Source organism: Camelus bactrianus, chromosome 8 (genome assembly GCF_048773025.1).
Source record: "Camelus bactrianus isolate YW-2024 breed Bactrian camel chromosome 8, ASM4877302v1, whole genome shotgun sequence".
In the NCBI taxonomy this organism is placed as follows: Eukaryota; Metazoa; Chordata; class Mammalia; order Artiodactyla; family Camelidae; genus Camelus; species Camelus bactrianus.
The window spans coordinates 34,611,627-34,625,968 of record NC_133546.1 but is presented as its reverse complement, the minus strand read 5'-3'; the positions used below and the strand labels follow the sequence as shown (position 1 = coordinate 34,625,968).

The following is a 14,342-nucleotide window of genomic DNA, read 5'->3' as shown; positions in this document are numbered from 1 at the left end:
ACTTAGCTGCTCCAATCCTGGACTTCCCTTTCTATAAAATGAGCATTATAATATCTACCTCATGCGTTGTTATAAGGATTAAATGAGATGGCAAATAAATTTAACTGTTATTACTATTACGTTAAGACGCTCTTCATAAAAAGAACTCATACTGGCACAGTTTGCTAAGTTAATTCTGAGAATTTGTTTTTGAAATCCCAAGAGAGGCTAGAATTGAGGGAAATATCATTTTGAAAAATGTTCAAGCTTTCTTCAGTGGAAGAAAAATCATGTAGACTTTTAAGATATATAATAATTTTCTTCCTGGGATATTTTACATCCGTATGCTTAAACGTATTATTTCAGATCACAAGGGAACTCAGGCTATGTTATTACCCAACAGATTGGTCAAAATCCTCCCATATTTTTAAATTTAAAAAAAACATGTTTCTAACTGATATCACTTACTCCACTCTGTGTAATCGTCTCATTAAAATTTAATTTGTGAAGTTTCCAAGAGAGCATTTTGTTTTAATGTTAGGTTACTTTGTTTCTGTTTTTTTTTTCAGAAAATAATTCATTCTGAATATAAACTGCAATTAAAAATAATTTATCTAATATGAGTATAAGAAATACTTAAGATATCATCATGCAAATACATACAGGGAAGAAATTGTCATAGTCTACTTATTTTTCCTCTTATGTATTTCAATGCTCCTCATTGAAAGTATTTCATAAAACATAACACAGCTTCCTCACGTTCAAGTTTATGGCAGATTTTGTTTGTCTTCAGTGTGAGGTAGTCTAGATTTTCCATAAGCACTCAAAACATTTAAAAGAATCACTTTCTATGCTAGTTTATTTTTTTAGGTTTGAATAATTTTTGAATATGAATCTTTTCCCTTTCTGAGTTTTAAAATGTTTAAAAAAATTATTTTAAACCGAAATGCCTTTTCATCCTTTTGCATTGGGACCAAACACACTTTTGTATTGTTCAAACCCCGAGCTAGAACATGCGGGATTATCTCAGGGAGCCCACAGCATGTCATGACGCTAAATCCTTCCTACCGTCTCTGAAGCATTGTAGCTTCTCTCCAGCTAATCCAGATGTGATATAAGATGTACTCAAGCATCTTATTAGGCAACAAGCTGGCAGACTTTCCTGTATTGTTCCACTACAAATTCTTTTACCCTCAAGAGAATCGGCAACTATTGTTTTACATGATTTTTATGATTACAAAAAACTTGAAAATAGATTCTCTTGCCTTCAAAGTAATTCGAGCATTGTAAATGTTTTTAATATAGTCGAGCTGCCATCATCTGAACTCAGACGTACAACCTAATCTATCTGGGAGCTAACAGCACACTTGAAAGCTCTCTACTGTTGTCCTGTAATTATGTAGCACCCCAAAGTCAAGGCTAGGAATTACTCATTAGATCAGGTTCTATTTCTGCCAGATTTCCAACTGTTTACCTGTGTGAACTTTTTTTAAAAATAATTTTATCTAGAACATACATTAGAATAATTGCCCAGTATCACTCAAAAGTGTGTGAAGTATCTGTATTTTATAACTTGATATCAATAAAATACCTAGAATCCTAAAAAAATTATTCTAGATTTAGAAGTGTCTAAAAAATTATAAGCTGATAACTTTGTCAAATCTTACCCAAATGATTATGTGTAAAATACAAAAGTCAGATCTGAGCTAACTTTCTCCAATCAAATAGAAAAAGATGGGATGAGCATGAAAAGTTATAATCTCAAAATACAAGTCTGGAAAACAGAAGTTTCCTTTTTCCAACAAACTTAACAGTGAACGCATATGAAGGATACTATAATGTTATCTTGCCAGTTGTACCTGTACACATAAATATTTCAAGGAAGTTACTTTTAATTACAAGTAAATGTATTTTCATGGTCTGAAATCTGCCATGTAAATTATTTTGAGCTCCAGTAGTTAGAAGAACTTGTTACAAAAGATTCATAAAATAAAACATGATAGACTATGACTGGAAGGCATAAAATTTAATGATATATACTAAGCTACAAGCTTCTATAAAGAAGTCTTTGCAATTTCTCAATGGGAAAAGCAGATCTTATGTAGAGAAATCAAATAGCCAAAGGTTTTAGTCATTTGCCCGTATAGAAGCCCCTCTGCTTACATTAACTAGAGTGGTTTGTATATCTAGCATTGGAAGATGTTTTTAAAAAGGTTTTATTTCCTTTCTTGATTTTTTTGGTAGCATTTATTCAAGGTGAAACATACTTTATAACATTATAAAACTATCCTGGTGATTATTTTTTCATCTCTCTTGATTTTTTTTATTGAAATATAGTCAATTTAGTTTGTGGTGTACTGCATAGTGATTCAGTTATATGTATATATATTCCTTTTCATATTATTTTTCATTATAGGCTATTACAAGATATTGAATATAGTTCCTTGTGTTATACAGTAGGATCTTGTTGTTTATTTTATACATAGTAGTTAGTACCTGCAAATCCCCAACTCTCGATTTATCCCTCTCCTACTCTTTCATACCTGGTAACCATAAGTTTATTTTCTATGTCTGTGTGTCTCTGAGTCTGTTTCTGTTCTGTAAATAAATTAATTTGTGTCATTTTTGGATTCTACATATAAGTGATATATGGTATTTGTCTTTCTCTTTCTGGCATACTTCACATAGTATGACAATTTTCAATATTATTTAGTGACATTTGTTTGTTTTTTTTCCACCATGAACTATTCCAAATGTATTGATAAGAATAAGAAATTATTATAAAAAATAAGAAATTATTATAATGAATCCCACTGTATCAGTTACCTAATTCCAACCATTATTAATTCATGGACTGGCAATTTTGTATCCTATAAAACCCCACCCACATTTTCCCTAACAGATTATTAACAAAGTGTGATTTACCAGTTTCATGCAGTAGAGGCTCATTTACCAAACAATAGAATTTAAGCCTTAGGCTCATTTGCATCTATATAATAATAAAATATAAATGTAACAAAATAGAATAACAATATAACATATAAGTACACTGTATCATTACATTATTAATCATAAATAATATAAAAGTTAATATAAATATAATAACATACCATGATAAAATTTTTATATTAAATAAGCATCTGAACATATTTTATGCCTTGTAAACTTGCTACTACTTGGGACTAGAGTAGTAATATCAGCTGTTCTGCCAAATTCCTCTGACTATTTTAGGAAGAAATAACATACGTGTCGCAGCTCTTCAAGATTTCAGGTTATTCTCAATTTCTCTCATTATCTCTGGAAATTTTTACTACTTTCATAGTAAGTTTCAAAATGGCTGTTTTTAAAGTATGTTGCTCTCACATGAAAATATGGTCGGAGAATTAAACTCTAAAAAGAAACATGAGCTAGAAATCAACACTAATGAATCTCTGTCTCTGTCTGTCTGTCTCTCTCACACACATACACCTCACACATACAATTTTGAGTATTTGGAAGTTAAGAGCTTGCCAACAAGTAATTTACACATATTTTAATTAAGCAGCTGAACTGACTTGTAAGAGCCAATGGTCTTTTGTGTAATCAAAAGTAAAATGGCAAACAAACCAAAAACTGGTTCCAAGAAGGAAGACCTGTTTTTCGACACTTGCTGAGCAGCCTTCCCCGGAGGTGCTGCGCCATCACCCAGGCCAGTGTCTGCGCCAGTGGATGAGCACCCGCCTTGCGGGAAGGGATATTGGCGTAATCAGTCCTCCTGCCAGTGGCGCACAGTCTAACTCTGACATGACTGCTGGGCTAATAACACAGGTCTCCTGGGAGCATAAAAGCATCAGATTTTCCCAGCACTCACAGAACAGAAAAGTGTGGTGCCTTTCCCCTCGAAAACAAAAGCCCAGTCAAAACAACCACCACACACACCACTGAGCTTTGCCAAAAGCCTTTTTTGTGATTTTGCTTTCGTTATGTTCACACCTACGGGAAATACTTTGACAATTACAATTCAGAGCTTTCTTCTGTAAATACTTTAATAAAATGGATGGCTCAGGAAGAACCTTGTTTCTCTTTAGCACTCAATCATACAGCTGTCACAGATACACTGACTCAAGCAACCAGTTTCTCAGTATCAACATATGCTCAGAATTGTGTTTTTCCTTTCTTATGATAAGATATATATTTCACCAGAAAAACAAAGAATGTTTCAAATAAAACAAAATAAATGAACATTCAATAATAAAATTAATAATAATAATAATTCAAATGCAAAGCAATTGTCAATCAAGTCCCAAACTCAGAGAACACATGGCCATCTCTTCCTGGACAGTTTGTGAGCCAGGCAATCGTGCAACTCAGTGTTTTACAATAGTTTTACCCCATTTACAGAATGATGTAGGGTTTTTCATAATTCCTATTTGCTACTTACTAAGACTGATCAATGTCTAGTTTGCTATCTTATGATCTTTCCCAGAGTCCTTCACCATCACATTTTTTTTCCAACCTACATCATTACTTCCTGGGAAGAGAAGGGTTCTCACTAATGGCACACAGCCCAGCCTGCTCACCCCGCACCATGTCCTGCCTTGAAATTCTCTCTTCAACTCACCTTCATTTAAGTTTACCTACTGACTCATTTTCTACAGCATTGTTTTTAGCTCATTATCACACAGGGATGATCTGGAAGTCTCATTCACTTTAAATGTTGGTAGTGGAGAGGAATTTGTTTGTCATCCCATGCACACAGACCCTAGGAGATTTGCATTTTAATAGAGGACAATTCTTTCATAACTCAAAGGAATGGAGTATCTCTAATGGTGGAATTTCAAGCATCACTGATACTAGTGAAGGAAATATTTGGGGTGAAAACACTTATCACCAAACCATAATACTTGAGATGACTCTCTTTTTCACCTAGACTTTTAACCTGAAAAAAAGCCAATATTCCTGTTTGAACAAGAATGAAAGCAGAACTAAATTAAAGCAAAAATCTAAGCTGTTGAACAACACTGTTTCTTAGTGGAATGTATTATTATCTTTGCAATCTTTGCTTCTTTGCAAAGTGAAGTTATTGTACAATGTAGCTCTTCTCAATTTCATTATGTCTTGATCAAGTTGGCCTCAAAGTTCTCAGCTTCACTAAACTTAGACAGGTATCTTCCTGACCTTAGACTCCCAATCTCCTCTTCTTAGACCACATTAGAGAACTTGTAATTGTAAATTTTTCCTCTGCTCTTTCAAGATATAAATCTTCTTAAAAACCTCTTTCCAGTTTTTCCAGCCCATGAGTGCCATCCCTTTGAAATGTAATCCTCAAGAAAGATAGTACCTCCATCTCCCACTTTCTGTAGGAGGGTAAGAACTTAACTCCCTTGGGTGCCTTGCTCCATGCTGTAAAACTACACTGCTGACATGAAAATAAAAGAAAATTTACTCCCTTTTTGAGATGAAGATGGTCTACAATCCCCCAACACACACCAGCTCTTAAAAACTTTCCTGTTTGTGGTTTCAGTGAAATTGAGTTCAGAATGGCTTCTGGTCTCTCTCTCTTATTGCAATAGCCTTGAATAACTTCTTTCCTTGTTTAATTCTGTCCAGTGCAATTTTTGCTTTGACAGCCTGTTCATGGACAGATTTATGTACCTAGATTCAATTTGTTTACATTGCCCCCAAGATTCCTTCATTAAACAAATATCCTGAACACAATCTGACTAAGGAAGCAAAGAAAGTAAGGACAATACCTTTTTTCTTCACATCCACGACAGTTTCCTTCTCAGGTTTCTTTTTGACATCTTCTTTTTCTGGTGGTAAAATGAGAAAACTATAAGCATCTGTTTAATTCTCATATTTCAGGGCACATATGACTGCCATTAACATCCAACTCATCTTGTATAGAGTGATCCTAAATCTGAGCCGTGGTCCTGTCAAATATGAGTGAACCAGCACTTCTGTAACAGACCTGTAGTTTTTGTGTGCTTTGTCTTCAGGAAGAAAGCAAGTTTTTGCTAAGGTCAAAAAACTCTCATGACAAAGCGACATTAGATGGCATTATTAATTATGGTATAATTCAATCATTTTTCTAAAGGACATTAAAAATAATATATGTTCCCTGGGCTATCAGCTCACTGCAAACATGTCAGAAGCTCAGAAATCTCCTGGGCTTACTTGGGACTTCAAATGCACTATTTGAAAACAACCAACTAAACAGAACAAAACAGCAAACCAATCAGCCAGTTTCTTTCCCATACATTCAATAATTTACTCTTTTGATAGACAATTTTATTAAACTAAATTAATTGGATAGTAACCTTCATATTCATATATGTAATCAAATAAATAATTAATTAGAAAGAATTGAGCACCACTCCTAAGAAAGAAAAAAAAATAATCAGTAACAAATTTTTTTAAATGTTTAGGCTTGAATTGTCTTTTAAAAATTCATCAATTTCAAGTTGATTTGGAATATTTATAAATCTCAAGACTGTTTGTTAATAACAATAACAATAAAATTATTAAGGGACTTTCCGTCCTAGAAAAAAACAGCTTTACCAGTAGCGCTATGAAAGGATGCTAATTGATTTATGTGTTAGTTTTTAAATTTCTTACCTTTCTTTTTCATTTCAGGAGTCACTTTCTTCTCAGCTTTCTGCTTTTCTCCTTCTTTTTCTAGAAAAGAAGTTTAAAATATTTCCTTTAGCAAAATTTAGTATAAAAGGAAAATCAAGTTTTGAATGAAGGATTACTGTTAAGTCAATTCTGCCTTCAGACAGTTTTGTGACTTTGAGCAAGTGATTTAATCTCACTAAGCCTTATTCTTCTCATTTATAAAATAATAGTACTTCCTTCAAAATTAGATTGTGTTTATCAAACATTCTGCATGGTGCCTGGCTCACAATTAGTACATAACATTGTGGGCTGTTAATATTGTTTACAAATAATAAACAAGATAGTTTGAGCTTTTTGAAACAATTGTTTGTCTAGTGCCTAAAGTAAGATACTAAAACAGAAAATTAAAATATAATTTCTAAAGAAAGATACTACAGGTAAGCTAGAAGAATTATTTTTGGTTTTCTTTCCATATGTTCAGTTTCATTAGAAATAATACACTAAGCCATTAACAATATCTAATTTGATTTAGCTGTTTTTCAAATCTGCTTCTTGTCAACAGACATTTGGAGTCTGGTGACATTTGTCTGGCATGCATTGAGAACATAATTTCCATGCCCTTTTTGAGTGGTTGTATCAACCAGCATGCTCAAGCTATCTCTGCATTCAGAGGTTGCTGTAAGTCTGGATGACACTTAGAGCAGTTTGTGGTGCCTCTAGACTTCTTTCTGGAAGATTTCTGTTTCAGAGATCTGAGAACCTTGGTCTAAGAAACAGAGGGAACCTCAAATGCTGCCCAGCCATAGCCATGTACAATTAGACATCCCTGGACGCTTTTCTGGTAAGTGTTCTCATTTTAAGTAACAAAGTCGTGTAGAAGTACACAGTGGATGAAATGGGATATTCAGTACTTTCAGATCTGAGAAAGCTATAGGTACAGTTAATGTTGGAAATCAATTGATTTTTAATCTTCAAAGAGAAAGGTATTTCCAATATAAGTTACCAATGTAAGTTACCTTATATTGGAAATACTTTTCTCAGTCATTTGTCTCTCCATTTCAAGTATAGATGAAAAACATTCAAAGATGTTCATCACCCAGAACTAGTATGAGATTGTTACTATGCTGAAGAAATTCAATGTGTAGCTCTAGTATGAACGCTTAAGTTGCCTACTAATGACTGCATCTTATTAAATATTGGAATTAATTCATTCCCTTAGGTATAGAGATTTTTTACCTACAAGATCAAAGACAACACTTTCTTTCAGTGTTGGAAGTGTGATTTATAAAGAACTGCTATTCATGACTCTTAGAGACAAGCTATTGTCGTAGGGAGAAATATATTCACACTCTGTCCAGATGCGTCTACAGTGTACTGTTATAGCTCATCCAATCAGAAGGAGAAAGTCAAGACGTCAGATTTTGATAATTTCAGAGTTAGAAATAAACCAATTGAATTCTCCTTTGCCATTTCCTAAAGGTTTATACATATTAAATATGCAAATCATGTTTAAAATTCTGAATAAAGATACTTTTGATTTAAGTTTCATTACTTTCAACTTCTCTGGAAGAAATTTTACAGAGCAGAGAATTTTTCCATCTTATCTGAATAAATGCATATGGCAGACAATTGAATTGGCATTTGCTAAACATCACCATCTGATATTACGTGCCAGACAAGGAGTTCATTAAAATACAAATTACTTGTAAATATTTCCTAGTCTATATTAACAAAAATGGCTTAGTCACGATAAGATCACAACCTAGTATCCAAGTTTCTAAGTTTCATAACATACATGAATAAGTATTTCATTTAAAAGTTTGTGCCAATTATAATGTTAATCTTATACCAAGTTTCAGAATGAAAGTAGGTATTTGAGGACATAAGATGGAAGACAATCTTTTTTTTAAAGAGAATTGTCTTGTGCAATAAATTCTACCCTTTATATTAATATAGCTGGGATTTTATTGTGGTGATACAGCATTCTTGCCTTAGTTCAGATTGATTAATGCTCCCATTATACACTCTGCCAGTGATTATGGCCATACACTGAAAGAGTCATGAATAAGAACAGAAATCCACAAAAAGCAGGTATAAATAATGTACTTGAATAACATTTTTATGAATTAGACCTTTAAACTGTCATTACGGGACTTACTTTATTCATGTTTAATTCATTTAAAACATCACCTTCTGAAGATCCCTGCATTTCTCCAAGCCTGTTGTCTCTGTTCTGTAGGTGATTTGGCAGCAGTGAAATTAGGTTTTTCATTTACAAAAGACGCAGCAATTTAATTATATCCTACTTGGATTTAAAAGTAACCCATATTTCCTGTATGAAAACTCTGCTTCCCTTGACTTTTTTTCTCCTTCGACAGTCAACAGTACTCCCCTTTCCACCTGACTTTGCACCCACGTATTCAATTTCTTCTTCATCTTCTCCTCCAGTTTGGTTGCTGTTTTGTTTGTAACATCTGAAGAGGAGTTAGAACATTTTATACCATGAGTTTTCAGACAGTTTGCAGTTAAGTGTGTCTATAGCACGTGATCTTATCAGCATATTGCCTTTCTCTGAGAAAGTGTCATGAGCCCAGAGATGATGACTCTGTCTGGCAGGGATCACTGGAAAGCCTGGCTGAGAGAGAAACCCTCTCCACAATGAACAGCTCAGAGCCACAAATATGTTATTAGCTTCCGCATAAATTAACATCAGATGAAAGAAAAATTAAATGACTTACTTTTTACTTTCTAAGCCCTTACAGTGGGCTTTTCTCTTGCTTTTAAATGTTTCTATGCCATCTCAAAGCCAGAGAATGCACAATAGTTAATTATAATTGTAATGCTTTTCAAGATGCCTGTTCCCAGCAAAACGAGCAAACAAATGCAAATGCTTCGCTTTCATCTTAGATTCTGTTCCTCCCCTTCTGCTTTGCTAGCGTAGAGATTACCCAAATTTGGCATGTCGGATGGAGGCTTTTCTTCTAACTCTTTATGGCCAGGACTGATGTATTCTTGGTCCCAGTCAAGAAAATAGAGATGTGTTTCTTTCATAACAATGCATTCCAACATACCTTGTCACTGTCACCTTGTTTCTTTAGAGTGGCGGAGGTTGGCCTGGAACCCCAGTCACAGTATGATCGTGGAAAATTTCACATAGACAGATAAGTTCAATTATATCAGTGATTGTTGGCGTTCTCCGTTGTTATCTACAGAGGGGAATGGGGCAAGAGGGAAAGCACGGGTCTAGCACGGGTGACCTTGTCTGAATTCTGTCTCTGACTCCTTCTGTTTGTGTGACATTGGCGATGAGCTGTGACACTCTGAATTTCGTTTTTCTCATTTGAAAAATGGAACTAGTAAAATCTACCTTGCTGGTTTATTGTGAGGAATGAAGAAACTGAGCTAAATTGCCTGAACCAGAGTGGATGTTCAAAAAACTAAGATAGCAACCACTAGCTATTACCATATTCTAAAAACAATAAAACTCTGACCACATGTAATCTTCAGTGATTTGCCTAAGTGTGATGTTTATTGATCTGAGTAAATGCACATTCAGTCTTATTTTTCTACATTGAAGGAGGCTGTATCAGAAATATTTTATATTGTGAAACTTTAAGAAAAAATACTCAAGTAGGAATTAACATGTTATGAAGGGGCACGGTGCTGGAATGAAGGAGCACAGTCCAGTTTCAGTTTTGCTATAATTAGTAGTTTTTGCCTCCTGCAACTCTAAAGCAAATCGCCTGTCTTCAACCATAAAAGGCAGGGGAATGAGTAGAATGTATTTAAGTTCCCCTTCACCTGTCTGTTCCTTCATTCCAAAGGAAGTATGCAACAGCTTGCATTTATTTCCTAATTTTGCTGGGAAACTTTAACTTAAAAAGCTTTAAATTTGTAAATGGCTGTTATATGTTCTCTGGCTTTGCTAGGGCTTAAAAGCTTTGAAAGCCAGAGAAAGGTTCATTTTTATCTTAAAAATGAATATGTATATATGTATATGTGTTCATGGACACATGAATGTGTATATATGTGTATATAATGTCAGGTGATGATAAGGTTGGGGGGGTGGGAAGAAAGCTTGATTTAGAGGATTAAAGTATGGGGAGATGGGGAGTGGCAATTTTTTTTTTTAAGGTGGAACAGGGGTAAATCTTTTTGAATGTGTAACATTTGAAAAGATCCTTGGAAAAAAGTAGAAGAGCTTTAGGTTCTTGAGGAGAAGAATTTTCCTGCAGAGGAGAAATATCTGCCAAGTCCTTGAAACAGGAGCATTCTAGATATATTCAAAGAAAAGTGTGGAGACCAATGTGGCTGGAGCAGAGGGTGCAGAAGGAGCCTGGTTAAGAGCTGTGGACAGAGATGTAGCGGGGGTGGATCACAGAGAATCTCTCTGTGGCAAGAATTGTCCATTTTACCGTAAGACAGGAGGCCACTGAGAGGTCTCAGGCAGGGAAATTATATTAAGATAAGTTATGTTTTCAGAGGGGCTTTGGCTGCTGCTGGGTGGTCGCTGTCAAGTGCTGCACTGGATTTTGCGATCATATTGCAACAATGCAGAAGACTAAGAAAGTACAAGGATCCAGTGCAAATATTTTCCTTAGTTTTTTTAATCCTCCCCTCCCCCAACAATTTCCTCTAAATTTTATCTGGGACTCTTGAAGGAATGAAACATTATAGGAACATGATCGGAGTACATCATTTTACATGGCAATGAAGTTACTACACCAGCAATGCTCTTTCAGTGAAGGATTTCACTTGAATTATCCGGCATAACCCAACTGGCCTTTCAGAATCTGAATCCACTGTCTTTGCCTTGACTTTTCCTTTAGTGGTTGCTGAATTAGTCTTAGAAGCCAACTTGTCTCTTATCAGCTACTAATAATTCACAACCAGCAAGCAATTTATAGCATCTTTCAGCAACTATTCAGACTCCTACATAAACAGTTTATTCACGTAATCAACAAATGTTTATTATGTTAAACCCTTTGCCAGGGTCTAGAGAGAACTTTAGGTATGAGAGTAAGAGGGGATAAAGTTTACAATTATGATACAGACTTGGGGCATTACGAGCAATTCTTAAGGAGGAAGCAAAGAGGCCCAAACCCAAGAGCACCAAGTAGAAGCGTGGCAGCTGCTCCACGGAAAAACGGTATGTGAATTCTGAACTGAGTACGGCAAGTGTTACTCTCGATGCTAGCTGAAGGAAACGAGGTGCCTGCTGAGTGCCCACTCCTGTCCTGCAGATAAAAGCTGTCAACTCTGAGTGATACAACACCATTCTCAAAGTCAATGTTCCAAAGGACTGCAGATCAAGTCAGTGTAAATCCAGACTTTTTCAAGATACCAGATTACATATAATTCTTCTTTAAGCTTCAGAAATGATTGTGGAGAAGTGATCTTCACAATCATATAAACAATTATATGGTCAGAACAAGGTAAAAAAAAGTAAGTTTGGATGAGTTGAACCACACTGATTTCCAGGTATTAAGAAATTATACTATAATAGAATTCTATAATAGAATAAAGGACACGATCTTACATGCATTAGCATAAACTTAGTTCTCATACTAAAGTCTACGCATCCTTTAATCCATGAGCAAATGGTCCTAGGAAAGATGAGTAACCTCCCCCAAGTTCACAAATCACCTAAATGACAGAACAAGGATTTAAAACTAAGCAAACTCTGTCCTTTCCTCTGCAATATGGAATAGGAAGCTTGAGGCAGACTTATTTTATCAAAAACTTTCAAATCAACCAGGGCATGAACAGAAAAGTAGTGTCAACTTCTACCTCATCTTTGTGAAACTTATCTTTCGGCTCCCTCACAGCCAACATTCCCTGACATATGACAATTTTTTTTTCTGTTTCTGAATTTAGTATGCAAAAGGGAACTCACAGAGAAAGATTATTTAATACATTTCAAGTTGCAAAAAAATTTCTTATGTTAATTAAACTTCATATTTAAAATGGATAAGGTAGATTTCACAAAAATCTTTCAAAAATGATGAAAGTTTTTTAGATAAGTGATTGCATTACTTTTGGATGGACCACATTTATATAGATGAAGGTTGTCACATCTGTCCTTTTTTGCTCTGGTATTTATTTTTCTTTCAAGGCTTTTGCATTTCAGAAAACAAATGCTCAATTAAAGTTGATTGGCTTTTACTCAAGTGAGAAGCTCCCATCCACATACACTCATCTCTGGATAGCTCCAAAGAGTGCAGTTGCATTTTATTTTGTTTTTCTTGGATTTTTTTTTTTTTTTTTTTTTTTTTTTTTTTGGTGAAGCAGCCATTTGGAGATTTTTTAAAACCTCATTTAACTCTTAAAATTTATTTTTATGCAGAATCATTGCTTGCTCAAGATCTTTTATTATAAACTTTTCTAATGGGTCTTTCTCCAAGAGTCAGGAAAACAAAATATTTTTTCCTAATAGCTGTTCATTTTCAAAGTGACTATTATATATGATTCCTTTTTCTATATTTTAAGCTATTTTTTTTCTACATTTGTCTGTAGTTGGAAATGTATTGCAAACGTTCTTTGTTACATTTAAAATGTCAAGAATGCTTACAAAAATCAGAAAATTGAGCTTTCTTTTTGTGACTAAATTACTGATAATTAGAGAAAAAGTTGTTTATCATTCAAAATCAAAATATGTATTACTCTGAAGTACCATTTCAAAGATACTGCTATTTTTATAACAGGTCCTTAGAATTGAGGGCTTGATTTACTAAATAATTAGAAAAACTCAATAGTTATTTTCAAATACAATTTACTTTAAAATTACCAAAAGTTATTGGTATATGTATAAATCTGACTTTTATTGAAGCCTTTTAAATTTTTAAAAACATGCCTAATGGATATCAATATTTATAAAGGAAATAAGTGCCCATTCAAAGAATACAACTTTTCTAGTTGTAGTTGTTTTAATATACTGAATTTTGGTTTATTTCAAATGATGGACTATATAAATTTCATCATCTTTAATAGAATATATCAAACCAGTAACAAAATTTTTGTCTTTTTTCTAATATAAGGTCTATTCTAGTAGATTAAATATTTTTTACACAAAATCCTCACATAATTGAAGCAAACATCCCTCACCGTGTATTATGTGAACAAATTGCCAAGACACCTTACTCCATTTGGGTAAAACAGACCTGGCTTTAAAGATGCAGCCACTTTTCTCGTCAGTTCTAGATAGGATGACTAATTTCATTTAGAATGCTAATAAGCTTATATACTAGAAAGAAACATGTAGGTCAAGTTGACACAATGAGCAAATTAATGATTCATAAAGAAAAACTGTAAACTGGAACTTTGGAGGGATCTGGTTCTTTCTTATAAACTGCTTTATGAGAAAAAATTTCTGGCCCAAGAGGATTCTTAGTGGACTTTCATAATAAGAAAGTGATTAAAAATCACATTCACACTTATTCACAAAGCTTCTCAACCTTAACTCTCTCTTTGGTCAAAACATACGGGAAAAACTAATTCTTGATATTAGCATAAAAGTTGTGAAAGATCTCTGAGGCAAGAAGCTGGCTCTGATCAACAGAAAGCTCCTTACCTTTCCCTGATTCTTGGATGTCACCTCCTGATCTCTAGAATAAAAACTTACTGCTACTGGACAGTCAAATTAGACAGACACCCCTTGCCATATTATCAGATGTATAGGGGAAGGAAAACAAAACTTTCTCTTATTATGGGGAAAAAAGTTAATTGTTTTCACAAAAAAATATTTTTAATAGTCAAGAATGGGAAAT

General features: G+C 34.1%; 1 protein-coding gene and 1 long non-coding RNA gene across 12 annotated transcripts in view; one reads left to right on the top strand and one right to left on the bottom strand.

The window, feature by feature from the left end:
- TRDN (triadin) overlaps positions 1-14,342 on the bottom strand; it is a 303,786-nt gene that overhangs the window by 146,119 nt on the left and 143,325 nt on the right. For all 11 annotated transcript variants that reach the window (XM_074368416.1, XM_074368418.1, XM_074368414.1 and 8 more), the window contains exons 11-12: positions 6,577-6,636; positions 5,712-5,771 (exon numbers count right to left, since the gene is read on the bottom strand). In XM_074368416.1, coding sequence (XP_074224517.1) covers positions 5,712-5,771; positions 6,577-6,636 — 120 coding nt within the window. The remainder of the gene's footprint in view (positions 1-5,711; positions 5,772-6,576; positions 6,637-14,342) is intronic.
- LOC141578359 (uncharacterized) overlaps positions 7,282-14,342 on the top strand; it is a 49,017-nt gene continuing 41,956 nt past the window's right edge. The window contains exon 1 of the long non-coding RNA XR_012508636.1: positions 7,282-7,417. This is a non-coding gene — a long non-coding RNA (uncharacterized LOC141578359). The remainder of the gene's footprint in view (positions 7,418-14,342) is intronic.